The 16,266-nt window shown below is 38.0% G+C and overlaps 1 protein-coding gene across 16 annotated transcripts in view; it reads left to right on the top strand.

Moving 5' to 3' along the window:
- Positions 1-16,266, top strand: part of MGA (MAX dimerization protein MGA) — a 64,471-nt gene that overhangs the window by 12,800 nt on the left and 35,405 nt on the right. For 14 of the 16 annotated variants that reach the window (XM_051791938.1, XM_051791936.1, XM_051791942.1 and 11 more), the window contains 8 exons: positions 102-1,241; positions 6,120-7,056; positions 7,395-7,482; positions 7,624-7,719; positions 11,203-11,331; positions 12,698-12,796; positions 14,200-14,843; positions 15,494-15,851. In XM_051791938.1, the coding sequence (XP_051647898.1) occupies positions 178-1,241; positions 6,120-7,056; positions 7,395-7,482; positions 7,624-7,719; positions 11,203-11,331; positions 12,698-12,796; positions 14,200-14,843; positions 15,494-15,851 (3,415 nt within the window). In that variant the 5' untranslated portion in view covers positions 102-177. Of the gene's footprint in view, positions 1-101; positions 1,242-5,054; positions 5,219-6,119; positions 7,057-7,394; positions 7,483-7,623; positions 7,720-11,202; positions 11,332-12,697; positions 12,797-14,199; positions 14,844-15,493; positions 15,852-16,266 lie in introns of those variants that run through there. The other 2 variants (XM_051791945.1, XM_051791951.1) reach the window with 2 other exon arrangements.

Genomic DNA, 16,266 nt, shown 5'->3' with positions numbered 1-16,266 from the left:
TTTAATGTGGAAAACTCTTACAAAAAGGGTGTCTCACAAGACTTAATTACTTTCTTAGATTGTATTGGAATATTTTTAACTGTGTTTTCCTTTTTTTCCAGGATGTTGAACACACATAAAAGATCATTAGAACCGTGTAGAATTTGCATTTGATTTGAGCTCGTGAGAGTGCTCATCATGGAGAAACAGCAAATTGTCTTGGCTAGCCGGGACGGCGGGACCGTGTCTGGTGCAGCACCTGCTTTTTTTGTCATCTTGAAACAACAGCAGGGAAATGGAAAAGCTGACCAAGGAATCCTGGTAGCAAACCACGATGCTTGTGCTCTCGCCAGCAGTGTATCAACTCCAGTAAAACCCAGAGTCAAGACCTGCCTCCCAGCTGACTGCGTCTCAGGGGGCATTACTGTCACTCTGGATAACAACAGCATGTGGAATGAATTCTACCATCGCAACACAGAGATGATTCTGACGAAGCAGGGGAGGCGCATGTTCCCGTATTGCCGATACTGGATTACAGGTCTGAATTCCAGTCAGAAGTACATCCTAGTCATGGACATATCTCCTGTGGATAATCACCGATACAAATGGAATGGCCGTTGGTGGGAGCCCAGTGGGAAGGCAGAACCACATGTTCTTGGGCGAGTGTTTATTCATCCGGAATCACCTTCCACTGGCCAGTTCTGGATGCACCAGCCGGTGTCCTTCTACAAACTTAAACTTACCAACAATACCCTGGACCAGGAGGGTCACATAATCTTGCATTCTATGCACCGTTATCTGCCACGACTTCACTTGGTGCCTGCAAACAAAGCCACAGAAGTCATTCAGCTTAATGGCCCTGATGTCCATACGTTTACCTTTCCACAGACAGAATTCTTCGCAGTTACAGCCTACCAGAACATCCAGATTACCCAGCTGAAAATTGATTACAATCCATTTGCTAAAGGATTCAGAGATGATGGGTTGAATAGTCGACCTCAGCGTGATGTGAAACAGAACAGTAACTCAGAATTGGAGGGAGGTGATGTTTTTAGTGCTGCTGGCATTTGTGGTCGCCCTGCTGAAGTTGATGCATTAGAAGTGCATCAGAGAAGTTTAGATTCTTCACTGATTGGTCAAAACCCATCAGACATCAAGCTTAACAAAGAGTCCTTTAATGCAGAAGGAGACTTTCTGGGTCTCCTGGACACTGACCTGTCTTCAGGTGTTATGCCGAAGCTAAAACAAGAAGTCTCTGAAAGGTGGGTTAACACTGCATTTTTGGTACAAATACTGGTTGAGTGGGATGTTTGGTAAAGGGATAACAGGATGCTCAGTGTACAGATTTACAACTAAAAGTTGCGTGACCTGAAATGGAAGAACACTTAGCATTACTATAAACTTTTCTTTGCTCGAACAATCTTTAACAGTCTGGGCTTTCTAAGGTGTTTGAGGAGTGCAAGAGTTCAATATTATTTTCTGTGTTGCTTTAGCTCCCTTTGTTAAGAAGTGTCGAGGGATTTCTCTTAACCCTGTTAGCATTTTAGAAGGCTAAATTTATTTTTTCAGAGTTTTAAATAGCGCATCGCAGTCATCAAAACACTGCCTTTCCTTTTAGGGTTGCTTGCCACAGTGACGTGCTGTCTATGTAGGTTCAGTTTGCAGTAATGGATGTTGTGTAGTGTGTGTGGGTGTTCAGGTTGGGTATGTATAGGGATTGCTGCAAGGCAGTTGTAATTGGCAGCACACCACTGTTTTGTCAATAACTGCTTGGTGTGAATTCTTTTATTCCACAAAGTAGTGCAGGGTAGCCTGCCTGTTGGTAGTTAGTTGCCTCATATTTGCTGTGAGATAGGAGAATCTGCACCCACAGATAGGAGAATCTGCACCCACAGAAGTACTTCAGAATAACTTCCTTTTGCTAAAGCAAGCCTGGCAAGACCTATTATTTTACTGCCCTTTCACTTAGTTTCCAAAATCTAAGCAATAGAACAGAGCAGACAGTGAATAGTTAATGTGTGTCAAGAGATGCTAGAGGTACTTCAAATGTGAAGAAATAAAAAGAGTATAATAAAATAAAAGCAACATGTTGCTTCATGTCACTTTGTCACTTCAAATTACAAAGTTCTCCGTACTTTGACACTTTATTGAGTTTAATTGTAATAATTCTTGAGTACTAGAATTGTTTTGAGATCTAGAGTGCTCTAACCTTTCTTCTGCAGTATTTTCCAGTGTCAGTCTGTTAGGAAGAAGAACATCTAGACTTCTTATATTCCCCAAAAATTGTGTTGTAACCCACTTTAAAGACTGAAAGCACACTGATTATAGAGAGGATGGGCTTTCTTTAATTCCTAGGAATACAGCATGGAGAAATGTTTAGATAACTTTACATATTGGAAGTAAAACTCGAAAAATAATTATTGACAGGTTTATTTTGCCTTCATAGCGATACTTTATTTTCCCAGAGAGGATAATTGAAGCAGATTATTTGGAGAACTGTTTATTTCAAAGGAATGAAAACCATTGTTTTAAGGACTCAAGGACCTTCCTAAAAAATATATGATGCAAATTGACAGACTTTATTTCTTTTGGTCCAGAGCATGTTAGATGCCTTCCTTGGTTTTGCCTCCAAGACGTTTTATCTCTGAGATGTGCTAAAAGCTGCACAGACAGGAAAAGACTGCAAAGCATCTTTCTATTGTCTAGGCTTGGGAGCACGTGCCACTTGATGAATAATTGTTACCACCATCCTGAACTACCTTTAAGCATTGTCCAGCTTCTTGTTTTAGGTTTTTGTAATCTGTGTGAAAAAGTAAAATTCAGCTCTTGGAAAGAGAAAATTGATCTTATCCAAGAAATGGCAGAATTGTCTTTGTATATGCTGGAGGTTTCAGAACAGTAGTTCTCCTTTTTATTTCTGATCTATTCACAGTCTTTTTGTGCCATGTCATTGAGTTTATAAATATATCAGCCTTTCAAGGACAGCATTGAGCCCGTGTCATTTTTATTTATCAAGCTAAGCACATTAATATTTACGTATTAACGAAGACTGGGCAATAGTTTTTTGTGGCAGGCAAGCTCTTAGTAGCAGTTGATAGGCTCTATCTTGCTTTTATGTAGGGTATTGATTTCTGCTGAGTTTAGGTTTGGGTGAGAGGCAGAAGTTGGGAACTGCTACCTCTCAGATAAAAGAAGTGGAGTTCCTAATGCTGTAGAGCGTGGTACTTCCCACCAAAACTCAATTCTTCTGACGTTTTTGAGAATGGAACTATGTAAAAGGTTGCATATACCTGAGAGTAATTTTAATCTTGAGTTATTAGAGGATTTTAGAAGTAAAGGACTGTTTGTCTTCATATAAGGTACTATGGAGGTTTTTTGTGTTTTTCTTCTGTGGTCTGATATTATGTTTAGTTTAATCAGGTGTGTTGTAAAGAAAATAAATGTTTAATTCAAGTTGTGGGCGCTTCTATAAGAATGCTTATGCCTGGAAACGCTCAGATGTTTGGGCCATGGAAGGAGCCACAAACGAAATTTGCTGGTTCTTAAGTGTTTCAGGCTAATGTACCATTTCTCCATTCCAAGGTCTTTTAGATTTCTTGCTTCAAAAATAAAAATTCTGTGGGATTTTTAATTATCAGTTAGTCTTGTTTTTCTGATTCAGTTGTCTTGTGTTTACTCTTGACAGTTTGCTTTTCTTACTTCTTCACCTTTCTTTTGGGAGAGAAAGGCAAGTGATCATCCTTCAAACCTCTGCCACAGGTTGCTAGATGATTTCCACAAGATATCAGATTTTTCCCGCCCTTCCCCTCTGGTATATTTTGAAATGATGTGCCTAAAAAAAATTGATATGTCTTGGTACTTTCAAAAAATGAGCAGCTTAATGGTTTTTAATTTGGCAAAATGCAAGAAGGCAATTTCTCTGCTTTTACTGTTCTGTTGCGAGGGTGCCAAATACATTACTTGGGCTGTAAGGAAGATGGTTTGAATATGAGCATTGTTCCATATCAGGCAAAGAAAGAGCTAGTTAAGACATTATTTCACTATTTTATGAGATCTTGGATTAAGCTGAGAATTTTGAGAGGACAGACTTTCTTGCCCATAGATGAGAGAAAGAGAAGTTTGTGACTACTTACATTGCACATAACTTCACAAACTAAAGGCCAAATGAAATTACTTCAGTGCTAAGAAGCAACTTTTTTATTCTTTAGGAAGTTGATAATTGCATCAGAATTTTAAAACAGAAAAATGCTGCTCAGGATTTGTGCAAATACTTTATATTCTCACGTGTATGTATATGTGGGTGATACCTCACTCTTGTCACCATCTGGCTTGGTTCCAATATGCAGAATAAAACAATATTTGTGTCTAGAAGTTTCAGTTTTACAGCTGGGCTTCTTTGGTTTGGATACTGTCCAGATCCCTTATAGAAAGGTAATCCTTAGCTTACATATACACACCTTGCAAAGGAAAAAGGAAAATTACCTGGGAAGTCCAGGCTTTACTGGGCTTCCAACTGGAAACAATAGAACTCGGGTGAGACATTTATTCCTGGCTTGTAAGTTTTTTAGGGTCTTTTGTCTCTTTATTTTTGAGGATTTTAAGATAGAGGAGCAGATACATTCACTTTTAATTGTGGATCAGCTGTACCTAATCAACCTCTAGCTGTAATGTGACAGGATTTTCAGTTACCAATAACCTATAGGTGGTTTGTCTTTGAATTTCTTTGACAGTTAACTCACAGAAGAAAAAAGAGGTTTTAATCTTACAAAGAATTTTTAATCTTACATTTGACATTATTAATTAAATGAAAGCTAGAAACTTTCTAATAGGAAACTTATTGTCCAGAGATGACAGTAGACAAAACAAGACAGTAGACAAAACTCTGCTGCTGCCTGCTATTCCCTCACAAGGCAGGTTTTTCTTCAAGCTTAATGCTGGTTACTTAGTGTCCTTCTGAGTTGCAGAAAGTTTTTTAGATAGCTTCCCTCTCGTTCTTTAGGGTTTTTATGTAAATATATAAATCTGTATCTTGATAGTCAGCTCCCTGTTTTAACACTGCAGTCTTTCTTCTCAAGGTGAAGACTCCCAGCTCCATGTTACGACTCTTGTGCATCCCAGCTTTTCTCCCTAAAGTATGTCCTCCATCTGCAGAAGGAGGAAGCAGCCTCTTCATCCACTTGTTTTCCCCTTCCTCAATCCCAGCTGTGGGTTCAACTGAGCATAGTCATTCTTTAAAGGGGTACGGATGGATAATATTAATAATAAAATAGACATACATCCAATATATGTAAAGCAACATTCACTCTCTATATAATATAGCATTATTACAATTATGTTAAATTATATTTGAAATTGTTATAATTAACAAGTAGTATTATTTTTAATAACATTTTAATAACAAAGATGAAAATTTGAATAATAATTTAATATAATTAAAGTTCTATGTAGTGTCTCATAAAATATATATAGAGTATTGGAATATCAGGTCGTATGTTTAGTAAATAAGTTCTGAGTGCAACTGCCTGCACTGTTAGTGTCCTGTATTTAATGCATGGCATATTGAATTCTGGTTAGGTTAGTACTCAGATTTGGTGAAAATGGAGCAAGATTCACCAGGATATTAACATTCTGTAAGTGTTCAAACAACAGTTGAACTTAGGAATTGTCTGTATGTGGTTTCAGGACGAATTAACTAAAATTTTAGTGCATTAAACACTCACTTGGCTTCTTATTTGTAAGCACAATGGCTTTAGTGTCTTAACAAGATACACGTCAAACTAAGGCCGCTTCTGAGCATTTCAAACATGACAGCTTAGCATAAGTTCATGCTGAGTGAAAGAGGAAAAAAGACAAATGTCACCCTGATAGTAGAAGGGAAGGAAGTTGTGCTGCTGCCTTCAGATAAGAAATTGAATTGTTCTTAATGATGGCAATTTCTTAGGGTTTTTCGAGTGCTTACTTCTAAAAATGTAAGCTTGTAAATGACAGCTAATATCGCCGACCCACATCTGGGAGCATTTTGGAAGGTTTTTACAATATGTAACCCAGGATTATATGAGATAATGGAATTTCAGTAAAGGAAGAGATTTGATAAAGATCTTATGTTGTGTTTTGGTTTTGTCCCCTCCCTTCCACCCCAGTCCCATTGCTAGCAGTTACGAAAGCACTTCTCGTGTGGCATCTCCGTTGGACCCAAATGGACACTTTAATGTAGTCATTAAAGAGGAACCAGCAGATGACTATGACTATGAGTCAAATATTTGCATACAAGGTATAACTGTGAAACAGGAAGACACAGATGAAGAAACTGATGAGTATTCCAACACTGATGATGATGATCCCATTGTACAGAAGCACCTAATGAGACGCCGTGAAACAGATGGAACTGATGGAGAATTCAGGTCTAGGAAGCGTATGCTGACCAGTCCTTCAGGTGTTGCCAAAGCAAAAATGTTAAAACTGGATAGTGGTAAGATGCCTGTGGTCTATTTAGAACCTTGTGCAGTCACAAAGAGCACAGTGAAGATATCTGAGCTGCCACAGACCATGCTTTCCTCTTGCAAGAAGGATAAATCCCCTTTGAGTGCAATCCTGGATTCTTTGCCTGTGTGTTTTGAAAATCACAAAGATTTTCAAAAAGTGCCTTACTCAGGCACTGTCACCGAGGAGTTAGTTACAAAAAAAGAATCTCCTGGGAGTAAAATGTCACAGAAATACTCTTCAATTGGAGAGGCCCAGTGGACTCTATCCAAATCACCTAATCTTAATCTCAGGGGCTCAGTAAATTGTGACTTTTCAGACAAAGAAATCTGTAGCAGAAGAAGGCCTGGTATACTGAAGAATCCTGTGTCCCTCAAAGGCTCTGGTAACAATCAAAGCACTCTATCATCAGTTACAACTAAAAGAGGAAGGCCACGCAAGCTGAAAATATCCAAGGCTGGTCGACCACCTAAAGGTATAGGGAAAACTGTAATAACAAGCAAAAACACCTCTCTGGGGCCTGGGAGTATCCTTCCAGATGTTAAACCGGACCTTGAAGATGTTGATGGTGTCCTTTTTGTGTCCTTTGCATCAAAGGTAAAACCTCGCTGTTGTTGAAAAGCTTTTATAATAATATCTCATTTTTAAGCCCTTTTTGCTTGCAACTGGAGGTATATTTTGTTTTAAACTGAGTTTGGAGATTTGTGGCCTCTTTCCAAATCTGTCCTTATCTCGTACCTATGTTATTCATAACATTTACTTACTTAGGAGCTTAGGGAAAAGTAGTGGGATCTAGAGTTCTGTATAAAAGAATTCATACTTTTTTATTAATCAGTCTCAAGTTTTGAATAATTGGTGACAATTTGATGTGTCCTAGTTTGCATCTAAGTGTTTTAAGGGATCTTACACTTACTCAAGCCTCTTTATGTGTCTAGGAAGCTCTTGACATTAACACTGTCGATAGAGCTGGAGGAGAAGAGTCACAGAATCTTCAGGCTCCTCTGTTGACTACAAGTGATCCAGGTACATTTTTCTATTTTTTTGTGAGTGGCTCTTCTCTGCAATAAGGGAATTTGTAAAGACACACTGAAAAATTAATAATTAAGTCAATTTTTTGCATGGTAAATTTTTTTATATATTCTCTTTTTTTTATTTTTTGAGCAGACTGTCAAACAAGAATACATGTGCTGGAAAAGGAATTGATGGAAGAGCTGAAGACCTTGAGGCATAAGCAAGTAATACATCCTAGCCTTCAGGAAGGTAAGCAGGTGATGTACATGCTGTTGCACCTGATTGATTATTATACTTAATTATACTGAGCTGATGATTTCCTACTGGTTGCAATACTGTATATGCCTAATCCATCTGGGATTTAGGTTTTCATTTTCATGCATTCTTGTTGCAAACTAGAAAATGTGCAGGTGGCAATAGATGGATCTTGAATTTCCAACAGGAGAGTTGGAGTCTGCATGTTATGTGACTCTTGCAGAAGTCGTTGAGTCTTCAGACTTCAGACAGTGCCTGTTTTGTACTGAGCTAAATCTGGTTAAGAGCTGATGGAGTTGATTTTACTCCTTCATTAAAATAGATATTTCCTGATAGTAGAGGAGCTAGAGATCCAGCAACAGTTAACTAAGACTGCATTTGCTATATTTGAGTCCATATTTCTTTGAATCCTTTTAGATCCAGGTTCACTAGCCACACAGAAGGGGCAAGCAAGGTACTTGTATTTTGTGATCTTTTATTTATATACAATATTATCCTGAGGTAGATGGGAGAAAGTCAAAAATCCACACAGCAGAACTTCATCTTCTTTCTACTGATGATGTTGAAGGACTTCAACAATATTAGTCGTGAGGCCAATGACATTAATATAGTCATCAGAGCAGGTGATGAAATTATTGATTCTGATGGAAGTGTTGTACCTCATGCTCCTGAGGCTCTGACCCTGAATTTTTCAAACATGTAACTGTAATACTGTAGGGACTGAGATTCCAAATACTGATACTCTGATGTGAGCTGTTCTGACTCCTCAAAGACCTTCTGTGGTGAAGAATGCTGGATTATCTTGAGTGGTTTATGTATGAGGTATGACGACTACTAACCTGTCATTTTTTGCAATCATTTAAAGGAATGTCTTCACCTCTTGTTAGTGTGGAGCTGACATTTCTGTCTTTAAACTTTGTAAAATGGTCATAAGAAGGGGATGCCAGATATGGTGGGAATAAAACAAGATAACCCATCTCTAGCCAAGTTGTACCTCGGTGATACAGCATCAGTGTTGGTAGTCGTATCGTGAAAATGGAATTTTCCCTTGCCATGATTCCAGAAATAGGTATCCCTGTTTTCTAAGGACCTCACTGGCCAACCTCCCCTCACAGGTCCCTGTGTGTTGTCGTGCATTATGTTACCACCATGTTTTTAAAACCCTTCTGTGGTCAGCTGCTGGGAGTGCTAGATACAGTACTAAACAAATGTTACAGTAACGTTAAACCTTCTTGTGGACCTCTTAGATGTTATCTAAGAAAAATACCATAAAATTATAGTATGTTGGCAACCGTGTGATGTGTTGGCAACTACAGAACTAGCGAGGGCTGTTTTACTCATGAGATGATCCTGCAACTGAGAATGTGTACAACCTACATGCTTTTCCTCCAGCTTCTGGAACGGTGTGAAGTGTGTAGTTGAGAAGCTTAAGATTCTTTTTGAGATTCACTGATGAAAAGTTGGAGCTGTACCTGAATCCCACAATTGCTGTTGATTTTTGAACTTTAAAACATGGTGATTGAGGCTGTTTGCATCTTGGAAACACCAGAGCTCCAGGAAGATGCTTCATTAAGAAGGGAATCCAACTTAAGTGTGTTAGAAGGAAAGCTTCTGCTGGAGTACTGCAATTCTATGGGATGCCTCTTCTATCTGAGCTAGTTTGAATCCCATATTATATTCCTGAAAATTGAAGGCACTGTTGCCATGCGTCATATTTCAGATTTGTCAACTGCCACTGATGGAAAAGAGAAAGTTCTTAAGGCTCTTCATTTGCTACTATTTGACTACAGCAACTGAAATTTAGCAATATGATGGAGATGATAGAAAGTAATAAAGGTCACCTCTCGTGTATGGGGATGTCTGTAGTGACATAATACTTAACTGTTACCATCTGTTCTCTTCTGGCTACCTGCGTGCATTTCGTGTTGCTCTTGGAATCATCCTCTTGTTTTTTGTCTGGGTGATCCTAAACTGAAATAATAGATATTTTGCATGAGTGATGTTCTTTTTTTTTTTTTGAGTATTAAACAAAGATAGGCTTGTTTTTGGAGGTGACAGAATGGAGTGTCAAGAAAAATAGATTGTGTACTCTTTCCATCTTACTTGAAATGGAGTTTGAAAAGAAATGGATGGCATCTTGACATTTGGCAGTTGACATGTTTTTATACAAAATGCCAGATTGACTTGCTTGCTTCTCATTTTCCCTATGTAGATATGAAAATTATATCTCACTGAACTGCCTTTGATAACAGTATCTGTTTAAACAACCATGTTTGAGGTTTGTTCCATGTTGATTGTTTCCAGGCTGCCAGTAATCTGGTCACTGTGTTACCACTTATTAACATAAATGTGTACCACCAACACTGAGTTATCTATGCAGATACTGCTTTATGTTTTTTGAGCCTTATCAAGTCATACATGTTCAGTTTTAAAACTCACACATGTAATGTATTAACTTTAGACATGTTGGCAACAGCAGCAACATTTGTAGGTTTCTATAGCTAAAATCCAAAATAGATGTTCTCAACTCCCAACTGTGAACTGAATTTGATTGACAGCAGTAATTTCTGGAATTCAGTGTGACAATATTTTCTGGTGCAAAGTGAAATTTCCTAGCTTCTGCTTTTCTGAGAATTTTTGTGTCTGTATTTGTTTCGTCATGGATAAAGACAGCTTTTGTGACCAAGTAAATCTTTCAGTTTGAGTATTCGGGGGCAGTTAATGAAGGAATATGTTTTAAGCAGTTAAGTATTTATGGGGCCATCAGCAACATGGATTGTTTAATTTCTTTATAGCCATTTTCCCCCCTGCTTCAGGGGGAAAAAAAAAGTGTTTTATTGCAAAGTGCCAAGTTCAGGGAAAAAAATAACCTACTGAGACTGGGATCATTTGATGAACTAAGTTCTGAGATCAGTCTAAATACAAGTTTGTATCATAACAAACACACGCATTCTTCAGAGCTAAAATGTGCTTTGCTCTTCTCTCTTGCTGCTGGTTGAAACTGATGTGTGTGTGGTGTATGTTCTTGCACAAGATTAGCTTTCAGTATAGAAGGGGATCTAAGTACCACTGGCAGGATTGATAATTTAAGTAGTAATATGAAATGTCAGTCAGCTGAGTTGGGTTCAGGCAGTAACTGTAGTCTTCAAGGATATAGACAGTGCTGACTTATTCAGAAAAACAAGCAAAATCTTTTATTGTGAGATTTATTACAATACTACCACCATGGTTAATAAATTTCTGTGGAAACTTAGGTAGTAATTAAGAAAACTATGAAAAGTAATTCAGTCTTTTTTTCCTCAATTTCCCATTACATAAAATGCTCTTTAATTCATACCTGCTGTAAATCCAGTATAAATAACAGTTACAGATGCTAATGCTGTTTTTCAAGTCTCATAAAATGGTGGGTGAATGCTAGAAAAGCCTGTGTATAACTTAGTGGTTTGTCTTTTAGTAAATAGCTTGACTTTCTTGTAGTGGGATTGAAGTTGAATTCTGTGGACCCAACAATGAGCATCGACTTGAAATATTTGGGTGTGCAGCTTCCTCTTTCCTACTCAAATTACTCTTTGTGGAGCTATCCAGGAACCAATCCCAATTCTCCAGGTGGGTAGAATATGAATTTGATGAAATCCCAAGTATTACCTTTTTATTATCAATGATGAGAAGGAGAGAATGGCCATTTAGTTCAGCTTAATATCTTAAAGAGATTAAAGTGATATTAAAAGGGCAAAATACGAGAACTTCCTTGAATCATTATGTGGTTACTGGCCAAGGAGTCCTGAGTAATTGTGGCTGGATTGTCTTTAGCCTTCCTGTTTTGTGATGGCTGTGATACCTAGTTTATTTTATACTGACCTCTCAAATTACTCAGAGAAAGCCTAAGTGATCTAAATTTGTCTAATGTTGCTCACATGCAAAACAAAAAAAAGGTTGTCTTTTACAGAGCTGAGTATTAGAATTTTCCAGAAGAGACTGAGATGCCACTTGGGAGCTAGCCTGTAACCTCTTAATAATTATTTATTACAAAAGTGCTGACTGATTGTGCTTTTTAAAACTTATTTGGTATCCAAACAAATGCATTTCTCATTATACTGTGACTGTGATTCTGATACTGTTGGTAGATACTGTATTTAGTGATGAACTGGTTGGATGAAGTATAGCTTAGCTTATATGCTTATCTTTCTTCTACTTAACTTTTTCTCCCACTGTAGTATTCTGATTACTGTATCTTTCTTAATCTGCTGCTTTTGGGAGCTGATAGAGGCAGACATTGAATCTCAGTTTTGTTTACACTGCAAGAGAGGCAGATTCAGTTCAGAAGACCTCTGTCAGCTTGGTGTTAAATGCAGTTATTTCTAGCTTAGTAATACCTGAAATGGCCACACAGATCCCTGTTTGTATTTTTATATTCTATCTTAGCTCTCAAAGCTGATGGATAACTTGTTAGGGATGTCACTATTTGCCCATTGTAGTTATTTACTGTCCCTGCCCCTAATTGATACTCATCTGAATTTAACAGAACACCAAACATTAAATGAAGTTTATACAGGTCTCATAAAAGTCATTGGCTCAATGCAGGGGAGAGAATCAAATTACTTCTCTTGCTGAGTGAGGCTGTAGAGTCAGATTGAAACCTACTTGTTCCATTTTAGCCTACTAATTACTTGATTGGCCCACTAGACTTTTGGAATCAGCTGCTTGCACCATTGTTAAGGAGACTAAAACTGAAAATACAGGAGAAGACATCTTTTGTTTGGGATAGCAGATGCATGACCATACAGCAGAACTCTGCAGGAAGCTTGTATTTGTTAGTATTCTGTTAATTAAAAAAAAAAAAAGTAAAAATAAAAAGTAAAAATCAAGTTACTTCAAACTTTTTGATTTTCTACTATTCATCTATCCCTGAAAAGGATAAAGCAATAGAATCAAGCTTGGTTCATAAATTGAGGCTAACTTTCTTCTTTTCCAGATACTGGCTTTCCTTTTGTTTCCAGGACAGGAAAAACAAATGATTTCACAAAAATCAAAGGCTGGCGAGGGAAGCTTCATGGCGCTTCTAGAAATGAAGGTAAAAAAAAAAGTAAACCAAGAGAAATCAGTGTACATATTTCCAACACGTGGCCTTTTTCTTGGCCGTCCATATGTTTTACCCTTTGGTATTTTGTGTGTCTTGATAAGAATTTTCTTTTTTATATATATAAACTGTTATGATTAAAGAATTTTTTTAGTACTGGTTTCATAGTCAGAATGGAAGTTTATGAGGTAAGAGAGAAATGTGCTCTGAGTAAGATAAAAATACATCTCTTCTATACAGAAGGCTTGAGTGAAGATCAAAGCTGTAATAGTTTTGGTTTTGTTTGTCAGTTTTGAGTTTACACAGAAGTACGGTAATTCCGGAATTATGTTGCCTCAGGGACCCTAATGAACTAGAGTAATTTTCATTTATATTGATGTATTTTTAACTCCAGATAGAGCAGATATTCCTGACATATTTGATTACTTCACCATACCTCAAGGAGGAATGGATCATTGGCAATTTGCCAATTTTTTACTTTATATTTAGGTTAAATATTTATATTGTATCTTCTGTACTTTTATGGGATATTCCAGATGTGTTGTGGTGTACCAGGTAGTTCAGGTGTTTAGGACAAGCAAAATAAGAATAGAAACACAGAAGCCCTGCCTATTGAAGGCTTGTTTTTGTGAGTGAATGCTGTGTGGCGTCTGGCTGAGATGGAGCTCATTTCCCCATAGCAGCCCTCACAGTGCTGTGCTCTGCATTGGTAGCTGGAAAGGTGTTGGATAACACACCAGTGTTTTGGCTGCTGCTGAGCAGTGCTGGCACAGCACCAAGGCTGCCTCTCCAACATTCCCCCCCTCAGCAGAAGGCTGGTGGGTGGGCACGATCTTGGGAGGGGACATAGAACAGCCGACACAAACTGATCAAAGGGATATACCATGCTGTATATCTACTCAACAATAAAAGCTTAAGAGAAAGGAGAAAGAGTGGGGGCATTTGTTATTTACGATGTTTGTCTTCTGGAGTAACTGATGCTTCTACTGAAGCCCTGTTTCCCAGGAAGTGCCTGGACATCACCTGCTGATGGGAGGTAGAGAATAAATCTTGTGTTTTCCTTTGCTTCCACACATGGCTTTGCTTTATTAAATTGCTTTTATCTTGACCCATGAGGTTTTTTGCAGTTTACTTTCAGTCCCTCACTCTGCTGAGAAGGAGAGTGATGGAGTGGCTTGGTGGGCACCTGGAGTCCAGCCAAGGTCAACCCACAACAAATACACATGTGAGATGTCCACAAAAACAGTTGTTTGGGCTGCTGGTTGTGTTTCAGAGTGGGTTATATTTGGTGTACCTACATTTTTTAAGAGACGTATTTATCTATTCTATAGTGTTTAATTATTATAACATTAGTCAGTGTGTTTATTCAGGGGTTAAAGTACTCTTTATTTATTTAGGTGGCAGTTCGGAAGGTTCATTGAAGAATCGCTCAGCGTTCTGTAGTGACAAGCTGGATGAGTACCTGGAAAATGAAGGGAAATTGATGGAAACAAGTATGGGGTTCTCTTCTAACACTCCCACTTCTCCTGTGGTGTATCAGCTTCCCACTAAGAGCACTAGCTATGTGCGAACACTCGACAGTGTTTTAAAGAAGCAGTCCACTGTAATTCCATCAACATCTTTCACGTTCAAGCCTGTTCCTCCATCATCTACCTCTAGGAAGACAAAGGCTCAAACCAGACAGACATCTATGAACAGTAGAGTAAAGTCATCTTACAAACCTATTCTGCCTTCACCTTTTCCTGCAAAGCAGAAACAGAACTCATCAGTGTCAGGGGAAAAAGCTTCTAAGTCTGCTAGCAGTTTGAGTAACCAGGGAGATGGTTTTGTGCTGCCAGCTGTGGATGAAAATACATTTCCAAAACAGATTAGTTTGCGTCAAACGCCACAACATCAACAAGCAGCTCGTCCACCAGGTTTGTCTAAATCTCAAGTGAAGTTAATGGACTTGGAAGACTGTGCTCTCTGGGATGGGAAACCACGCACCTATATTACGGAAGAGCGAGCAGATATCTCTCTGGCAACCCTGCTTACAGCTCAGGTAGATCTGTAATTGTTTCTTTCCTTTCTGTATTGTTACTTTTTTTAATCTGCCCATTTACTGATGTTGCATAGACATGCAGAAAAATAAGACTGAAGCTGCTAAGGAACATGACAGAGCATGAGGTTACTTTGTAGTGTAGTCTTTGCAGTGAAAGTGGAGGAGTGCTGACTTAGCAGTATGTGAAAATACTAATTGTGATAATAGCATGGTGATAAAAATGATGAATAATTTGAGTTCTCTAAAATTTTCACCATTAAAAATTCTGTTAATACAATTGTTGTTCAGTAACTGCATTTGCTTGCTCTTTGTCACTTTTATTTTTTCAGTTGAGCTAACTGCAAGACAATCATGATCATGTAACTTGGTTCTCACATAATAACTTCTTTTGCTTTTTCCCCATCTTACTTATTACCAAGATGGTTTTGCTGTTTCAGATTGACTCTCAGAAGACTTCAAATGCAAACACTCCTCTGTTTTTTTGGTTTTTTTTAGGTATAGATGACAAATTTTTGTATGTAAATAATGTAGTTGGAAGGGTTAATCTAAATGAACTTTGAATAGCATTTTGCATATGCTTGATTTAATTTTAGTAAAATATTCTTCTTACTAAAATTGGAGGTTTATGTTTCTTTAAAACTTTTTTTTAGGCATCTCTTAAAAGCAAACCTATCCACAAAATAATAAGACGACGAGCACCTCCTTGCAATAATGATTTCTGTCGCCTGGGTTGTGTATGTGCCAGTCTAGCGCTGGAGAAACGTCAGCCTACCCACTGCCGCAGGCCAGACTGTATGTTTGGTTGTACTTGCTTGAAGAGAAGAGTGTTGCTGGTGAAGGGAGGATCAAAACATAAGAAAATGATGAAAAAGGCTGTTCGTGGAAATCTTGTGCTGTATGGAACACAAGGACAACAGCAAGAGGATGAAGATGTGGAAGAAGAGGGTGATGGGGAAGAAGAAGAGCTGAAGCAGAAAGATAAGAAGAAGAGAAAAAGAGTGGAATACAGTGAGTATTTGTGGGCAATATATATATGCTTTTATATAACTAACTAGCAGGAAATAACACCTTTTCCCTTTTTTTTTTTTAATTCTTACTTACCTGGTCAGGATTTTGGGCACTACCTAGTTGTTTATTGCAATCAAATAGCTGGAGTTTCTTTTTGGTAATTTAAACTCTTGCTCAAATCTCTGAATGTATCTAAAGATTATGGATATGAGATAATTACTGCTATCACTGTTGGCAGTATTCACTGTGATAATGCTGTTATCTTTCGCTGTTACCAGGTGAGTGTCTAGAGCTGTATTTTCAGTTACCATATATAGCTACATAGTTCATTGGCTTCAGTGAAAATACAATGATTTATGGTAGTTTCAGACCTGGCCTAAGGTATGCTCAGGAAACCAAATTGGTAGAAATTGTC

This window comes from Manacus candei, unplaced genomic scaffold (assembly GCF_025592945.1).
Source record: "Manacus candei isolate 608988 ecotype Guabito, Panama unplaced genomic scaffold, ASM2559294v1 h1tg000033l, whole genome shotgun sequence".
NCBI lineage: Eukaryota > Metazoa > Chordata > Aves > Passeriformes > Pipridae > Manacus > Manacus candei.
The sequence above is the reverse complement of the archived record's forward strand: the minus strand, read 5'-3'. Positions and strand labels throughout refer to the sequence as shown.